Source organism: Pezoporus occidentalis, unplaced genomic scaffold (assembly GCF_034315485.1).
Source record: "Pezoporus occidentalis ecotype Australia unplaced genomic scaffold, CSIRO_AGI_Poc_V1 ctg46, whole genome shotgun sequence".
NCBI classification, from domain to species: domain Eukaryota; kingdom Metazoa; phylum Chordata; class Aves; order Psittaciformes; family Psittacidae; genus Pezoporus; species Pezoporus occidentalis.
Genome location: NW_026915791.1, coordinates 7,123,127 through 7,141,154, shown reverse-complemented (window position 1 = coordinate 7,141,154; position 18,028 = coordinate 7,123,127). Strand labels below are relative to the sequence as shown.

The 18,028-nt window shown below is 44.7% G+C and overlaps 1 protein-coding gene across 2 annotated transcripts in view; it reads right to left on the bottom strand.

The window, feature by feature from the left end:
- Positions 1-364: 364 nt before the first annotated feature.
- Positions 365-18,028, bottom strand: part of NR1H3 (nuclear receptor subfamily 1 group H member 3) — a 33,914-nt gene continuing 16,250 nt past the window's right edge. The window contains exons 2-9 of one of the 2 annotated variants that reach the window (XM_062635893.1): positions 13,099-13,346; positions 9,652-9,918; positions 6,343-6,551; positions 5,922-6,101; positions 5,468-5,567; positions 3,816-3,929; positions 3,075-3,169; positions 365-2,321 (exon numbers count right to left, since the gene is read on the bottom strand). In XM_062635893.1, the coding sequence (XP_062491877.1) occupies positions 2,175-2,321; positions 3,075-3,169; positions 3,816-3,929; positions 5,468-5,567; positions 5,922-6,101; positions 6,343-6,551; positions 9,652-9,918; positions 13,099-13,216 (1,230 nt within the window). In that variant the 5' untranslated portion in view covers positions 13,217-13,346 and the 3' untranslated portion in view covers positions 365-2,174. Of the gene's footprint in view, positions 2,322-3,074; positions 3,170-3,717; positions 3,930-5,467; positions 5,568-5,921; positions 6,102-6,342; positions 6,552-9,651; positions 9,919-13,098; positions 13,347-18,028 lie in introns of those variants that run through there. The other variant, XR_009967968.1, reaches the window with a different exon arrangement.

Sequence of the window (18,028 nt, the reverse complement as noted above, 5' to 3'; positions counted from 1 at the left end):
GATGCTGGACAGCTCTCTGCTTCCCCCCTTCTGCTCTTCCCTTAGAGGTAATGCATGTGGATAGCTACTCCTGTTCTCCTGTGCTAATCATTTCTGATGTACTCATGCCAGGTACCAGCTACAGGATCTCACTGAAATCCACTCAACAGCCAGGCGCACACTGGACTCCTACTCAGACATACACAGCATGGTGCACAGGGAGCTAAAATCTCAGAGGCCAAAAGAAACTGCCCGGGGTTGCACTGCTATTTCTTTTCCACCACTTACAGCTTCTCCCCAACCTATATATTCACTTTATCAGCTTTGAGCTTCTTACATCAAGAACTTATTCCATCCTCCTCCAGACTAATGACAGCACATCAGAGAATGTCAAAATCCTGTATTAGGCTTTATTCTTTTATATAAACATTAACATTTCTCAAACAGATTAGTTAAAAATACAGATTTAAACAAGAATTTCTGCAATTGCAACGAGTTATAAAAAACAACAGATTATTTTACAGATTGTTACAAATGCTTTACAAAGGTGCAGAGTGAAGGCCAGTGGCAGGGGACCAACCTCAAGTGCAAAATGGACACGATACCCTCACCACGGGCATAGCGCTCAGATACACAGCCAAAAAAATAATAAACCAACCAAAAAACAAACAAACAAACAAAAAATGAGCCATGTGAACCTCGGTTCTTGGGATGCTCACCGGGCAAGCAAACATAGACCCCTATCACAGAGAAGACTCATGAGACCAAGCTACCAGGATACTAAAGGTTACATCTCTTGAGATCAGCCGTAAGGTGTTGTTTCTTAGAAAGGAAGGAACGGGTTTTACAAGAGTATTATTTCTCTTATGGCAAACAAAATATTGGTGTAAATCCTAGAATACTTATGGATGTGGATACTTATGAACTTGGGACATAAATCCAGTGTGGATCTCACAGTGCCCAGGGTGAAGAAAGGATACAAGACCCAAGTGTCCTTCTAAAGCAGTTGGCACTCCTCATACAGGAGGGACCTTCAAGTCCCATGACCATCACTAAAACCTTGAGCAAGTACCTTGGAAAGACTTTGGCAAAAGCAAGAAGACAGATCTGGTTACACCCAATATTCTTGCAGCCCGTGATCTGGAAGTTGTGCAGCCCACAGTTTATGCAATGCCCACGTATTTCACCAAATGCAGTGTGTCCTCTCTCCTTGGCCAATACATCTTCACACCTACCTTGGAACACATGCCGCATGCTCCAAATTCTTGGAAGTTTTTAGGATCCTTCCACCACACCTACCTTGCCTAGGTACCAGTCCTTCCCACCTATCTTTCTTCTATTCCACTCCTAAAGGTAAAATCTATGCCCTGATTTGTGTGGAACTACAGTTTTCCAGCTGTTAGCGACTCGAAGGTAGAGTGAACTGGCTGAGAACCACCACGAGATAAAACTGTCATGTATTACAGTAAAAAAATAGTCCACTACTTTATGCCTGACATCCTTCTGATGTACAAACATTCCCTATCCAGAGGACCTCCCTGTTAGATGAAGGGCACTACATATTAGAGGAATCCTTTTTCAAAGGAGGGCCAGAATGAAAGGGCAGCTCTAGAGATGAAGTCTCATAATACAGAAATAACAAGCTACTTCTCTTGGAATCGTAAAGGGCAGCACATACAAGAGATTTTATTTATAGGAAACCCAGTGAAACCCCTAGAACATCCACATTGACTTCCCTGAGCTCCTCAGATCCAGGTACACTGGGGACCCTGCAGAAGCCTTTTGAGCTGGGTTACTCTCAATAGAGAGGATTTGGCAATTTCTTGCAATTGCCTTTTCATAATCAACAAGAGAAAGGAGAGTATCAATGGGCAAACCCTCAAGACATGCTTAGAGAAGAAAAAGACTCAGAAGGAAGAGGTGCGTGATGGGGGAAGGTCTTAATTTCTACTGTGTTCAGATGTTTTGTGTCATTCCTTTGGGGTATGGGCACTACATTAAAACCAACCCCCCCAATCTGATCTACCCCAGCTGCCTCCTGAATAGTCTCATGACAACACTGAAACCCCAGGCTCATCACTCCCTGCACTGCTGAGCCCAGAGTTCAGTGTTTTGGAGAGGGAAAGCTGGCTTCTCATTAGCAAAGGCTGGGAGATGGCATTATGTCAGCACGTCAGTGCCCTGGGAGCATGCGGTCACTCATGCACATCCCAGATTTCTGAGAGCAGGGGAGGGAGTTTCTTATCCTGCAGCCGAAGGGCAAACACCTGTTCAGAGTGGACACTGCTCAGTGTCCGAAGACTGACCAACTTCATTAACATCCGTGGAAACATCAGGCGGTCCTGCAGAGGCAGACAAATGGGCAGCTGTTAGCAAAGTCACACTAAAACTTGGTTAAAGATAAATAGAATCACCACACCACATGATGCACTGTAACCACAACCCTGACTTCCTCTAAACCCAGCATGATCCAGGAGGTGACAGTCTGGAAGAACACAAATCATGAGATAGAATGGTTTGGGCTGGAAGGGAGCTTAAAGATCATCCAGTTCCAACCCCCTGCCAATGGGCCCAGACATCTCTCACTAAATGAGGTTGTTCCAACCTGGCCTTGAACACTGCCAGGGATGGGGCAGCCACAGCTTCTCTGGGCACCCTGTGCCAGCACCTCAGCACCCTCACAGGGAAGAATTTTTTCCCAGTATCTAATGTAAATCTCCCCTCTGTCAGGTTAAAGCCCTTCTTCCTTGTCCTGTCACTACCTGCCCTTGTAAAAATTTCCTCTCCAGATTTCTTGTAAGCCCCCCATTAGGCACTGGAAGCTGCTCCAAGATCTCCCGACACAGAATACTACACCATGTCCTGAAACTCCAGGCTTTCCATCCTGGCTAAACTATGCAATATGCTACAGGACAGAAGGCTGTGAGAGCTCACAAATTCTGCATTTACATCTGCTATCAAACAGCTACAGAAGGGAAGAACACAACAGCACAGAGAGCAAGAGACCTGTTACAGACAGTACCACAGGAACTGTGCCTGCATAAACACAAAATCAGTTTGCATCATCGCTGGAGATATTCTGGTCAGGCACTTACATTTGGTCTGTTGATACAAATGTAAGAATGAAGGGCTTCCACATAGGTGTGCTGCAGCCTCTCCACCAGGGACTGGTCCTGCACATTCGGTCGGTCTGCCAAAAAGCATGTTACAAGTAAGTAGATGGTCTCAGGCAACTTCACTGAACTCAACATCACTGCCTAACCCCAGTCCCTCAGTACAGTTTCTCCCTAAAAACCTCATCTAGAATTCACCCGGCACAGCAGGAGAGTCCTCCATGACTGCAGCACCTATGTCCATTTTCTGTAACTGTTCTTTCTCAGTGATGGCACATGCAGGGTGTGATCTGACTCCTAGAGAGGTGGAGGGTTAGAGGGACCACACAGCACTACAACAGCGTCTACTGTCACATTCCTGCCCCAGCGAAGATGAGAAGGTGCCACTAGATGTCACTCCTGCTGTGTGACCCGATTCATACAAGAAGTGTGCAGAGTACATTAACGGGACAGTGAAATAGCAGTTTCTAAATGAGGAAGATAAATATCACCTGATTTTAACATACACTTTTCCAGCAGTGGGGAATCTTATTTCCTTTGGAGGTGGAACTAGAAAATTCATAATACAACAAATACCCTAAGCAGAAGTAGTAACACACTTCCTTTATCACTAGACCTTACATACCCTCTATTACTCCTCTTCAGCTTATGACCTTCCTAAACTCTAATTTCTTTGCCCTCTGACTCACTGCTGCAGCTCTTCAGATCTCCTTGGCTTTTTACCTGCAGAGAAAATGTTGATGGCGATTAAAAGTGCATATTCGGCATCGTTCAGCTGTAGCTCATTCATTCCCTTTGAGAACTCAAAGATGGGGTTAATGAACTCAAACTGCAGACCTGCAGCAAACAGAAGGGAACAATGTGAGGTAATGGTTTCCCTCATGGAATAAGCTGCCAGAAACCCACTGCAGTATGTCAGGGAGTAGGGAGGACAGGAAGGAAGGGAAAAACTCTAATGTTAGATTCCAAGTGTGGTGGAAATCTCCCTTTACATCCCACTACCACAGGTGAGCACCAACAACAGTAGGTGAGGAGTCAGGCTCTAACTGTAAAATGACACTACTTGTTTCTCTTAAAGCCTTAAATGCCTCACAGCACACTACCAAGCAGCAGCTAAAGGAACATGAAACCAACTATCAGGTAAGTCTATCAGAAAGTCAGAAGCCCACAAGTACATCTACGCTTTCCACTCTTACACCATCACTCCCTTCAAACCCTCTTGCTTTTCACACCATCACTTCCTTCAAACCTTCTTGCTTTTCAAAGCTTTAATCCCATACTCCAAGGATTAAAGCTCATCTGAAGTTTGTCTGAGCTGAAAATATATAGTCCCAAGAAGTCTGAACTATGCCATTTCCTTCAGCACAGAAAGTTGGGAGAGCTCAAGCAGAGCCTGACTTGAGCTTCCAATCACCTCTTTTGATAAAGGCAGACAGGCAGAAATGCACTTGGGTATTGTTGTAACATACAGAAGTCACTGTCAAATCAGATCTCTGTGCTATACAATCATGCTGAAAACTTCAGGCCTTTCCCTCCAAAAAGCATCCAAGTTTCTAATTTTCTGCAGCACAGCTACATCAGAGAAGGATGAACAAGTTGCAGGGAATCTTTCTGGCTGCTTGCTTTTTGCCTTCCTAATAATCTGAAGAAAAGGCTATCAGGAACCATCAAAGAGGAAATTTGTATATAAAACCCATCTCAAGTGTAAGTGGTTAGATAGTTACCCAAGGAATCAAAGTCATATGAAAGACAACCAAAGTCTCATTTCCAGAAATGCTGGATACACACTTTTCCGTTACTCCACTGGAAATTATTGCTCATGGAAAAACAGACTTCAGAAACGACATGACCACAGACCATCACATACTGAGCTGCTGACATGACTGAAGCACTCTGCAGGGATCTTCAGTGCACAGTATAGACTTCAGATCAACCGAAGTGTAATCACACTAATGTCACCATTCAAAGCATGCATCCAGATGAGGAAGTGATGTACTTGCAAAGGAGGGAAGACGGGTTTGATTTACTGTTACCTGATATGGCTTTAAAACTACATGTCCACATCAGATCTCTATGAGCAACAAAGCTCACACCAGTTGCTAGCCCTAGGTGCAGTCTTACAGAAAGATTTTAGTGCCGTAAGAGTCCAATTTTCCCGAATAAAGCTTACACCTAAAGAAAGAGACAAGAACTAAGCTAGTATCACATGTTAAAGGCAAAAAAGGGTTTGTGGGGCTATTGGTCTGGTCCTGTTCTCAGCCTCTCACCTGACTTCAGTTTTAATGCCTCACATACTATTTCCAGTAGCTCACATTAAAACAGAAAAGATGAACACAAGACACAGGGAAGGAAGAAACACCTGTCTAATGCACCACCTGCTTTGGCGAAGTCATCCCGATTATAGCTCAGGTCCTTAAGAAAGGTGATGCTCTCAATCTCTGGATTATAGCGCCGAGATGTCTCCAACAACATCACCTGAAACCAGAAACAGATTTACTTGATTTGAAAACAGGGAAGAATGTTACAATATCAGTAATTTGTGGAGTGTCAGAGGAAAAAAATAACCAACCAACCAACCAACCAAAACCCAAAACCAAATTCTACTGCATCCTTTGTGGTATCAGCTTCAGGGAGGGGGGAAGAATCTGCTTACCACTACCAAGGCTCTTGCCTCATTCTCCTCCATGGCCCTATAGCCAGGCATTGCAGTAATGGTCCCAGAGCTGAGGTCCTTCAGCCTGCCATCCCCAAAAATGGGATGGAACCACGTGAATAGTCCAGATTCTTTTCTCTCTGCTACTGTGTATTGTGGAGGAGCCAAACTCTCACCTCTATGGTAGACGTCTTCAATAAAGCGATCTGATCTTCCCTAGTGAGCTCCAGGAAGCCAGGTAGTTGCTTGGCAAAGTCCACAATCTCTTGCACAGAGATAATTGCAAGTTCTGTGAAGTGAGCAAAACGCTGCTGCCTTGCTTCACGGTTATTAGGGTCTGGAATTTGGGGCCATGGCTGTGGGAATGGGAAGAGAAGGTGTATGTGAAAGATGGAGCCAGGGCAGAAAGATGAGAAGATGAAGTGAACAGAGAAAGAAAATGAGACACATTGAAGCATCATCATCCTTTGCTATTCTTTACAGAACTTCAGCCCATAGATACAATACCTAAAGTGTATCTGTTCTCCCACATAAGCTACCCACAAATCCAACTCCCCAAACTTTTTCTGATTTTGGGAACATTGGTAGAGTTCTTACCGTCACTTTGAGCCTGTCAGTGAATGAGCGTTGGTTGCACTGCTGCTGAGCAGCCACCAGCTTCTTTATCATGCTCAGCTGTTCAGGGGTCAGCTTGTGGGAAGGGCTTGGCGGATTCGGAGGGTTTGGACGCACCACCACTGTCCGAGCCTGATCATCTTCCTGCTTCTTCATTTTCTTCAGTCGGATCTGTTCTTCAGACAGAACATCTAAAGAAGGAACAGTCAGAGATCAATCATGACATACAAACACACTGGAAATCCCACGGAACACAGGGTAACATGCTGTGGATGGAGAGGCAGAGATCACAGCTGCCTGTATCTGGTGCATGTAAGTGTACACAACACAGGCAGCAGACAATGATACTGCTCATTTGTTTCTCCCTCCTTTCCCCACTTCAAGTTGTTCCATTGCCTTTCACGTCATACTGTCCTGCGAAGTGTTCACAAAGGACAGAAGCTCCCTTCACAATCTCAGAAATATAACAGTGACTTGCCCCATTGAGCAATTCCCCCAAACTTCATGTTCTAACAGATTCCAACAGGTGCTCTGTGGACATGCCATGGTGTGTCCATTAGATTTTATATTATCCTGCTGTTGCATCTTTTCCCGATATTGCTAAGTTAACAACTTGTGTCATTTCATCTTCCTCTTGAGAGGTCACAGTCAGTACTGGATGGAGTCCAAGAGTGAAAGAGCAGCAAACTGTAGAGTAGTAACACACTGGAAGATGATAACGAAAGAATAGCTTGTCATAAAACACACCAAGGACCACAAGTCCTTCAGTAGGGCTGTAAGTCAGTCATGAGGTCAAAGGATATGTCATTCAGTAAGCACAGAAATAAGGCACACTGCTATCATCGTAAGGAATAAAGCAATTCAGAGGTATGTGTTGTGAAAATCTGACTGGACCAACTGCTCATTAGCTAATCTCAATATACAAACCTGTTAACAGCCTGCAACTGAGTTAACAGAAGAATTCACCATTTTGAATGTAGAGGAGGTTGCTGTTTCTTTAAGTCAAAGCTGCAAAAAATATCTGCAAGCTGCACTCAAAAACCCAGGCAGCTACCAGACAGACCTGGATTCAAGGACTGTCTTCAAGAAAACCATCCTGTTAGTGATGAGTGAACAAAAAGAAGAAAAGGGACTGATGGGATAAAAAACAACAAATGAACCACCATGCATCTTCAGGAACAAAGCTAAAAATGAAGGCAGGCCCCAAAACTAAACAAGTATATACATGCACTTCTTAAAAGGACTATGTTAAACATGAAGACAAGAAATGAACATCTATCATGAGACAGCATTCTGAAATGGAGAGTCCAGTCCACAGGACTGGAGGGAAAGATGGAAGAACATGGCACGTTCAAGCTGAGAGTAACCTTTATCCCTGACTTCCAACAGGGAAGATGCACACACAGGTATGCACACACACAGAAATGACAATTCAAACAGCCAAGAATATCCAAGACAATTACCAAATTAAGGGGGATCTGTAAAATTAGAGAATGCTAGTCACCATGTTAGTTTAAGAAGGAAAGTAATTGATCCAAGTGATTACAGTCCCTCATCTTGGGACTCAGATCCACAAGGAATTTATAGCTGAGTAACAAGTTAACCAGGTATTACTGAATCCCGAAAACTGCCTATGTGCAAGCTTCTACACCATGCTAAATTCAGAGCATCTAAGTTACTTGGTTTGCCATACAGGAACTATTTAACCTCATGGCTCATGCTGGCTTAAGAACAATAAACTGGCCATGAATAACTTCAGCCTGGGAATTAGAAGAATGTTTCCAACAATTAGCAGAGGGAAGTTCTGGAATGAGCTTCCAAGTGAAACAGCTGGAGGAAAAAGCCCTTGGTTCCTGTCAAGATTAACAAGATGAATTTGCAGTGGGATTACAGTGTTGACAAGAATTGCTGAGCACTTGATAATAACTCAAAGATTCCTTTTGGCCTAATTTTCCAGAGCTGTCTTCAACATAAGACAATGAGTAAAGACAGAAATGAGGCTTTCTGCTATCTACCTGCAATAGAAGGTTAGCAAGGTGGATAAGCAACCTTGCAGCTCAGAAGGACTCACTTTTTGCAGAACTATTTTTATAAGATGTTTCCAAAATACCCTCTGTTCCTCACTGTTCCGGATGCTGGATGTCAGAGGAGACTTCATACAGATTTAATGTTAACCGAGCATCCACTTGGTCAGCCTTGGTCAACAAAGGGATGAAACCCAGATACCTTGGCTGAAGAGGGCTATGCGAGAGGAACGCCGTTGAATATTCAGAAACAGCAGCTTTATGGCTCGTGGGAGAAAAATAGCAGAGTTCACTAAAGGGAGCAACGAGATCAGGCCTGCACAAACACAGCTGCAGGGCTGTGGTGCTGCCCTTGACCTCTGTCACAAGCTCACAGCATGAGGCAAAGGGAAGTGTCTGTTCAAAGAGCACAGTGAGCAACTTTGCAGTCCCGATCAAAAGACAGGCAGAAGCCTGAGTTTACTGATACAGTTGACAGCATATTGAAGAACACTTAAATCTTGGATGCAAGTCTCTCTCCTCTGATGTCATGGGCCACACGTTCTTACAAGGCATACAGCAGGACTGGGGCTCTCAGCACACTGGTGGTGGTCCACCAACAGCCTCACCTCTCCACGTGATTCTGGTGTCCTCAACAAAAAGGACATGGAACTGTTGGAACAAGTCCAGAGGAGGGCCATGAGGATGATCAAGGGACTGGAGCACCTCCCATATGAAGACAGGCTGAGGAAGTTGGGGCTGTTCAGCCTGGAGAAGAGAAGGCTGCGTGGAGACCTCATAGCAGCCTTCCAGTATCTGAAGGGGACCTATAAGGATGCTGGGGAGGGACTCTTCATTAGGGACTGTAGTGACAGGACAAGGGGTAACGGGTTAAAACTTAAACAGGGGAAGTTTAGATTGGATATAAGGAAGAAGTTCTTTCCTGTGAGGGTGGTGAGGCACTGGAATGGGCTGCCCAGGGAGGTTGTGAATGCTCCATCCCTGGCAGTGTTCAAGGCCAGGTTGGACAGAGCCTTGGGTGACATGGTTTAGTGTGAGGTGTCCCTGCCCATGGCAGGGGGGTTGGAACCAGATGATCTTAAGGTGCTTTCAAACCCTGACTATTCCACGATTCTTGCTATGCGCTCAGTGATTTCCATGTGCATTCCAGCCCACATGTGACCCCCAAGCACTCACGTTGCCCCCTTCTTTTCATCCCCGGCCCATGCTCACACACCTCCTGCCCCAACACCACTGTGCTCCCGCCACCACCACTTCCCACACTCACACTGCTCCCGCATTCCTGCCTCCTGGCACTTGCGCAGCCGGCACTCCTGGCACTTGCGCCGCATGTACATGTCCATCTCACACTTGCCACCGTTCTTGCAGACGTACTGCGCACCCTTGATGACGCTGCGGCGGAAGAAGCCCTTGCAGCCTTCACAGCTCAGCACGTTGTAGTGGAAGCCGGAGGCCTTGTCCCCACACACACTGCACACTTCATTGCCCAGCATCTTCGGCGCTGGGCCCTTCTTCCGCTTCAGGGGGGGATTTTCTACCAAACGAACAGTACCAAGGAAAAAGAGGGAAGAAGAAAAGAAACCCCACACATGTGAGGGAAGCACGGTGTCTGCAGCTGACTGCCCCGTTCCTGACAAGAACCAATAGGGTTCACACAAACCCACTATTTCCGAAACATACGGAATTCACCTCCAGTTCTCTTACTTCTGTTCCTTGCCACACTCACGCACAAGGATAAGGAATAATGGTTCAGCAACCAAATAGTGACAGAAAACCAGTGCTGAAACTATGACCCTGCAAAAAGCAGACTCAGTAGGCAATCTCTGTACTGGAACACTTGGGGAAACTGTCAAGACAGAAGACAGCAATTTGGTGGTGTTAGGGGCAATAAGCAGGCAAGCAGCACACTGCACAAGCCCTGTGAACATTTGGAACCCCAAAGCCTTCATTTCTTCTTCAATGAAGAGCATTCCCCATTCCTAAAACTGAAGCACACTCATACTGATAGTTCATTTACTAAACCTTATTATTCCATCTGGAACACAAGGCCTTCACTACAGCCTCACATTTCAGATGGCAGGCTGAGAAAGTTGAGGCTGTTCAGCATGGAGAAGAGAAGGCTGCGTGGAGACCTCATAGCAGCCTTCCAGTATCTGAAGGGGGGCTATAGGGGTGCTGGGGAGGGACTCTTCATTAGGGACTGTAGTGATAGGACAAGGGGTAACGGGTTAAAACTTAAACAGGGGAAGTTTAGATTGGATATAAGGAGGAAATTCCTTCCTGTAAGGGTGGTGAGGCACTGGAATGGGTTGCCCAGGGAGGTTGTGAATGCTCCATCCCTGGCAGTGTTCAAGACCAGGTTGGACGAAGCCTTGGGTGAGACAGTTTAGTGTGAGGTGTCCCTGCCCATGGCAGGGGGGCTGGAACTGGATGATCTTAAGGTCCTTTCTAACCCTAACTATTCTATGATTCTACGGTGTTGTGGAGTAGCTCCCACTTCTTCCTATATTATTCTGACAGATCTTCATCTTGTCACTGGGTGTTTTCTGAAAACACCTTTGGTAAACTCCATTGTGTTTCACTTTAACCATCCCAGCCAAATGCTTGCCAATGTTATTTGTGTATCCCCTCCCTATTAGCCATCTCTCTTTTAATTCCATTTAATTCTAGCCATGCTGACATCTGACATGTCCTTCTGCACAGTTCATAGCACAAGTATTTTTCTTTATGTCAGATAGTATAGATTTTTCTGTCAGCTGTTCATAAAGATTACAACCAGCATGTCTTGATAAATCTTCAGATTATGCTCAGATATGCCTGGAAAGCCTTTACACCGGAGTTAATTCATAGGGATTGGTTTGCAGGACAAGGCTGCTGCATTTCCTGATCAGCATCAGGGTTACAATGGCATATCTCATGCTCGTACACATGGTTCTAATACTTCTATCTTTACCTATTAGATCTCAGAAATACTATTCTGCTCAAGTTCCTGAAATGGTAATGAGTTATAGGTAGGTCTCAGAAATTACTCTTGTCCTTTACTTCATATTGGTTTTCACAACCTTAAGTATCTTGGTGCCAAATTTTTAATCCCACAGACTTTACAGAGGTCTGGAGGTCACTCATTTTGGCCTTCACTTCTATTTGCAGATGGGACAGCAGGAAAATGTCATCAGAAAGGTTAAGTCTCTGATATTTTCCTCTCTTGTTCTACAGTATTTCTCTTCACACAATCTATTTCTAAGAGGAAATTATGCAATGCCAACTGTTATTTCATAGACTCACAGAATGGTTAGGGTTGGAAAGGACCTTAAGATCATCCAGTTCCAAACCCCCTGACATGGGCAGGGACACCTCACACTAAACCATGGCTCTATCCAACCTGGCCTTGAATGCCACCAGGGATGGAGCATTCACACCTTCCCTAGGAAACCCATTCCAGTGCCTCAGCACCCCTACAGTAAAGAACTTCTTCCTTATATCCAAATATTATATTCAAATTATTTATATTCAAATTACTTAGTCTGCCATTGCACATATATGAATGGGTATAATAACTTTGTGGAAGCCTCAGAACATATGTTTCTGAGAGCAACAGAGTAACTTAATGACTTCCAAAGATTAAACTATCCATCTTGTGGATTTCTTAGCTGTCTTTCAGGCATTACATAAACATCTGATTACCGTTTATTGAGACACATGGTCTTAATTCTTGGATTTATGCAAATTATTTTCCATCTCTGAACACTGATCATTTTAGTTAAACAGCTTATTATTGTCTTTTTCTGTAGTGAAAGAGAACATCACAGTAATTTGAGATGTACCAAGCATGAATGCTATCTCTGCACCTTTAGCCCCCATTAGAGTCCTCCCCTTCTTTGCTAGATCCCCTATTTAATAACTTTTTCCACATTTTGTGGCCTTTGTTTTTGCATTTTTATACGACACTTATTGTTTTCTTTCCCTGTCCTTAAATCTGTTTTAAGAACTTTTATTGGCTAATATCTCTTTGCCTTTCAGCTACTGTCTTTGTTTCTACTCTACCCGTAAGCCCTAACCGACTGCTCAGATCACCTCTTTATACGAGGGATTGCCCATTGCCTCATTGTTTAGCAAATACATTTATTTGTCATATTTTCTTTAACTTGCCAACTATATGTTGGACACCTCACTTGTGCTTTCTTGTTTTTCCTGTTACCCATCAGAGATGGGTAATACTACATCTCCTTACAGTTTAACAGTGTAGGATTGTGTGTGTCAGCAGCAATTGTAACTGCAAAATCTCAGTATTATTTCCTGATATCCTTTTGACCTCAGTTAACCTCAGAAATATGTAGAGGAAATTTCTATTGTCTTCCCATTATATGAATCTGCAAGAACCTATTATTTCTTTGCATCACTAACTTGTTGTATTGTCACCTGTAACAAAGCTTTATTGTTCACCAGGTTTTGATAAGGCTATCAAAAAGAAATTCAGTTTACTGTCATGGACCTAGCCTCTGGAAGGTCAAGTAAGCAAAATACTCAACACATCTATCACCTGCGTAAATCCAGTGATCTTCAGCTATCAAGAACTGATTCTATTCTTAGACATTCTCTCTGAGTGCCTCAAGCAGAGCAGAACTCACACTAAATTTTGCCAAGTATCAATTTTTCCAGCTGAAAGAATGGATAGCCTTCAGGTTGCATGGATTTAGTACGAATTTTTCCATACCTGCTTGCTCAGGGGGGTTTTCTGAGCCAGGTAAGAGTGAAAGCCCTTCCTCCTCCATCTCAAATACACTTGCCACCCTCTTCCCATGATCCTGTGTGCTGAGTTGAGTGGGACCCATGGAGGCCACACAGGAAGGGCTCACTATAATCTCATCGCTGCAGCATTGTTACTGCCAAGCAAGGGGCCGCAGGCGTCTTTCTTCAAGGTCTTTAGTTTCTCTCTGCCACTGAAAGTCAGAAAGGAAGTACCTGTGGAAAAAACACAAATACAAAAGAGGCAGAGTTCAACTACTGAGGCTGTTAACTCTCCAAATCCATTACAAGCTGCATAACAAACGAGCTTCAAGAGTTTGTTTCCTTATTTATTCCAAGGGACAATTGGCTTTGTTTTATCGATGTTTATGCTCTTGAAACACAGTATTTTAACAAACTGTGTTAAAGGTACAAGATTAGCACACCCAGGAACAAAACTATCTGTCTATTGCCAAAACATTCATCCAAGCAGAACAAGTCTTCATTACTGCTAACACCATGAGAGGACTTCAGCCCTGACCTCTCCAGGTGTGTAAGAAGGAAATTCCAGACTTTACAACTGGTTGCCTTTGTTAAAGCCTCCAGTAACAAATAGCTCATTGCTGCCCTGGATTTTATGGCATGCACTGCAGCACACATAGAACATTGTAAAAGACAATTTTGCTACAGTTATTTAGCAAATACCACAAAACATCAAATTTCCCTATTAATATCATTATGCAAAGGTGGTGTCAAAGATTAATGATGTATCAAAGATGAGGATGACAAATCCTTCCTTCACCTACAGAAAGAAATTGAAAGCCAGCATCAAACCTACAGGAAATGATGCCACCCTCAGGAAAGAGGTTCACCACCCCCTTTCTGAAGATACCCTTTTCTGGAACCTGGAAACCATACTGAAAAGCAGCTTTATTATACAGCACTAACTCCACTGCAGAACCTGAACCAGGAAAGTGAATCCAATCACTTCTTCCAAAAAGCCCCACCTGCACAGAAAAAGGCCTCACTGGTTTGACTGCACAGACTGAGTGAAACTGGTGCAAACTGCTGATGTAAACAGCCCTAATCTGATTGAACATGCATCTGATCAGTTGATCTTAACTCAGCGATTTACCAATGCGAGCTAAAGGGATTAACCGATTTAAAAAGCAACTATGTTAAAGGCCTGTACCAGTTTAACTTGAGTGATTGAGTTGAGGACTGGAAGCCTGCCATTCTCTGAAAGACAGGAGATGACAGAAAGCTGGGCAGCAGCCCAGCTACAAAAGCATCAGGTAAGCAGGATCATGCCCCACACACTGCTGAATGGGAAGAGGTAGAGGTCCCAAAGTCCCTTCTTCCCTCCTGGGTTTTTGGACCAGATTGCATAACTCTTCTTAGAACACCAAAGGCAAAGATGAAAGTAATAATTCCACAAACCAGCCCCTCCCTGGACTCTGAAAGGGTCATCAAGCACAAGAGCCATCATGCTGTCAAGCCTGCTGAGCTCCTGCCATCTCCCATTACACAGTGGCAGGTAATAAGGTGTTAAAAACCACAGGGCACATTAATCCACGTGAGCTTTGTAAACACAGCCTCAGAGTGTATAAGGAGTTCAGAGATCCCTCCCTTCTGATGCACACAGCCACTGAATCGCTGGACTGCAGCAACTGAAAACCTGTGGAGAGGCACTGAGCATCAGATGGAGATAGGAACTGCACTGAAACAAACCCAAACCAAACTTGTATTCCCAGTCCATGTAAATTCACTGATGCCGATATCAGATGTCTCTGGACATGCTTGGGCATGAAACAACAAAGCTAAGTGTAGTGCCTCAGTGCATCTCCACATTCCATTAAACCATGCAAAAGAGTCACTCAAACATTAACTATTGTGCAGAATGAATCACCAGCAGCAGTCCCACAGTCATTTTCCAAAGGAAGAGTTTGATCCCCCATCTGAAGGACTGAGTGATAGCTCTAAGGCCCCACTGCCTCCAGTTCAGTGACCCAGTCTTGCTGCATCCCAGCCACAACTGCTACCTATTCCAGAAAGCAAAAGAGGAGTATCCAGCCTGCTGGGATTTCAAAACTGTGTCATGCACAACCATAACTGACACTGCAAGAGCAAAACTTGCTGTCAGCAGGACATCTGGAGCCCAAAGGGGAGTTTCCAAGAGACTGCAGGCTTCCTGGCAACATCTGCAGCTACCAGCCGGGAGTGGAGTATAAGTCCATGTGCACACCCAGGGCATGATGAAGGATAAGGCCTATCAGCTACCCTCTTCATGCTTAATGCCAACCCACACATTCCTACTTCATGCACCAGCCACCTCAAAGGGCCAGACAGGAGAGGCCCCTCATCTTTTTTGCTCCCAAGATACAGCATGGTTTAGTTTTGTAGATGCACTAACAATTGTAGGCTATGGGAAACCCACCTAACTGTAAACAGCAGCACTCTGGTGCTAGGTAGAATCATAGAATGGTTTGGGTTGGAAAGGACCTTAAGATCACCCAGTTCCAACCCCACTGCCATGAGCACCAATGCCTTACACTAGGCTATGTCACCCAAGGCTCTGTCCAACCTGGCCTTGAGCACTGCCAGGGATGGAGCATTTGCCACTTCTTTGGGCAACCTGTGCAGTGCCTCAGCACCCTCACAGTAAAGAACTTCTTCCTTATATCCAACCTGAACTTCCCCTGTTTAAGTTTAAACCCATTCTCCCTTGTCCTATCACTACAGTCCGTGATGAAGAGCCCCTCTCCACCATCCTTGTAGACCCCCTAAAGGGAGTAAAGAAACCTAAACTAGCGTTTTCCCCACAGGTACACAAGTGAGAGGCTCTATGACTAGGCCAGGGAATTAGGTGTCACAGAAATACAGGAGGGCTGTTTTCAAATGACTATGAGTTATGCACTAAACTCCATGTTACTAGAGGATAACATCTCCCAATTTGCACTGCCACTTCAGCTAAAAATGCAGAAAGGTGATGCAAGGCGTAACTGCAAGAGGGAACACTGTCTTCTTCACATAATCTGCTGTGCTGCCGCCCACTGACTGCCTCAACTCTGTCAGTTTTAGAAACCAGGGCTGGCCAAGTGACAGAAGATGAAGCAACTGCTTCTCTCCAACGCAGCGTCTAGAACAGAGGAACCTGATGACCAGACATAGTCCAGTGAGGAAGCACACAGGGATGAAAGGCTAAGGGAAGCCATTTCTGCCAGCCCTTGCCACCCATGTCTCAAATAAGACACCAAACGCTTTTCAATGTGTCACCACCAGCTTTGCCCTACTCCATGTCTTCCCTCTCCTTCTCTTTTCCTGAGACAATGGAACAACTGCGATACCAATGGTCTCAAGATCAGCGCTCTTGCAACACAAAGCGCTGTTAACAGAGACTACAGGTGGCAGCCCTGGCTCCTGCACTTTATCCTGAGCACCAGAAACAGTAATCAACAGGCACAAAGCTACAGAACATGCCTAATTTCTGTCCCGAATTCACTGAGGACACGTAAAGGAGATGGTACAGGGCAGCACAAAGAAACCAAATGAGGCAGATGCAGTTGCTGTGACACTTCTGCTCAATGAGTCTGTCTTCTTCCTGGTTCCTTTTCTGGTGCTTTCTGCGAGAAGTTTAAGGATCGGGCCCTAGACCAGATGTAAGCACATCTCCAAAGAAACCCTGCTGCGTAGGAATAGCCAACAAGCCCTTTACCTCCAAATACTGGATGTTCAGAGGAAACAGTAGCCTTTTAGAAACCTGGACGAGCCTCTGGGATCTTTCAAGACTGGATTTACTGGTCAGAGTCCTGGTTCTGTGAAATATAAAAACCTACAGCCTTCTGCCAAGGGAAAATACACAATTATGGTTCAAGTCCTATAAATGAATCACAGAGGTGCACTCAGCAGCACATCAGCACCAGCAGAAGAGACCTTACATTCATATACGTATGTCAACATGACTGTGCTTACACATCACACAGCTGTGTGTCAACAGGACTGTGCCTTTGTGCGTGGGCCTAACAGGCTGCTGGTGAGCAAATGCATCTGATAGGAAGGGCTATCAGAGATACCTAAAGCAGGGGTATAATTTGTGTTGTGACACGCAATACCTAGCGCCAGCAATCTGAATCTACCTCTGAAAGCTGGGCGTGCAACAGTGCATAAGGGTTCTCTGCTGAAATCTAAGTGAACAACTCACATAGTGGTGATGCTACCTCAGGCATCAAAAGCTGGCTGCAGATCTAAAGGGACCAGATCCTCCTAGTGCTGGAGCCTTACAGCCCTACCACAGAACTGAGCCCATTTAGGAAACACCACTGTTCCAATCCTTTCATAAGGAGTAACATGTATTTTGTGACCCAGTGTTCTTCCTACATCGTCTCTGGTGCAACAGACCAAGTTATTTTCACAAACTTCCTCAAGGAACTTGGACTACCGTGTAGCTGCCTCAGAGAAACAGAAGTGATTCCCAGCTCATGTTGGCTCATTCCTCCTCCTTCCCTCTGCACCATCCCCTTTCTCAAGAAAAGCTGGAGGAGCCCATAGGTCTGGAAGCATGGCACATGGAACGGGTCTCAATTAGGAAAAAGCTGAAAGAGACACTTGTACCCTTCAAGCAGAAGAAGAATCCCACGCTGCTCCATCACTTTGACAATCAAGTAGTGCTTCATGTGAAAACTGTCAAAACTCATGAGGAAAAAACTTCAGCCTGTCAATGGGAGGGACAAGCCAGGCAAACACAAGATGTGCAACAGGGGAGCCTAAAGGAGGCTTTTGAACAGTATTTTTGAACAGCATCTACATTCCATTCCAATGAACAGAAAGAACAGTTCTGCTACACTCAGGAACAGAGACAAGTTCTGTGCCCCCGCTGTAAATCCCTCTCTACAGAGAACTGCAAGGACACAGTCTGAAAC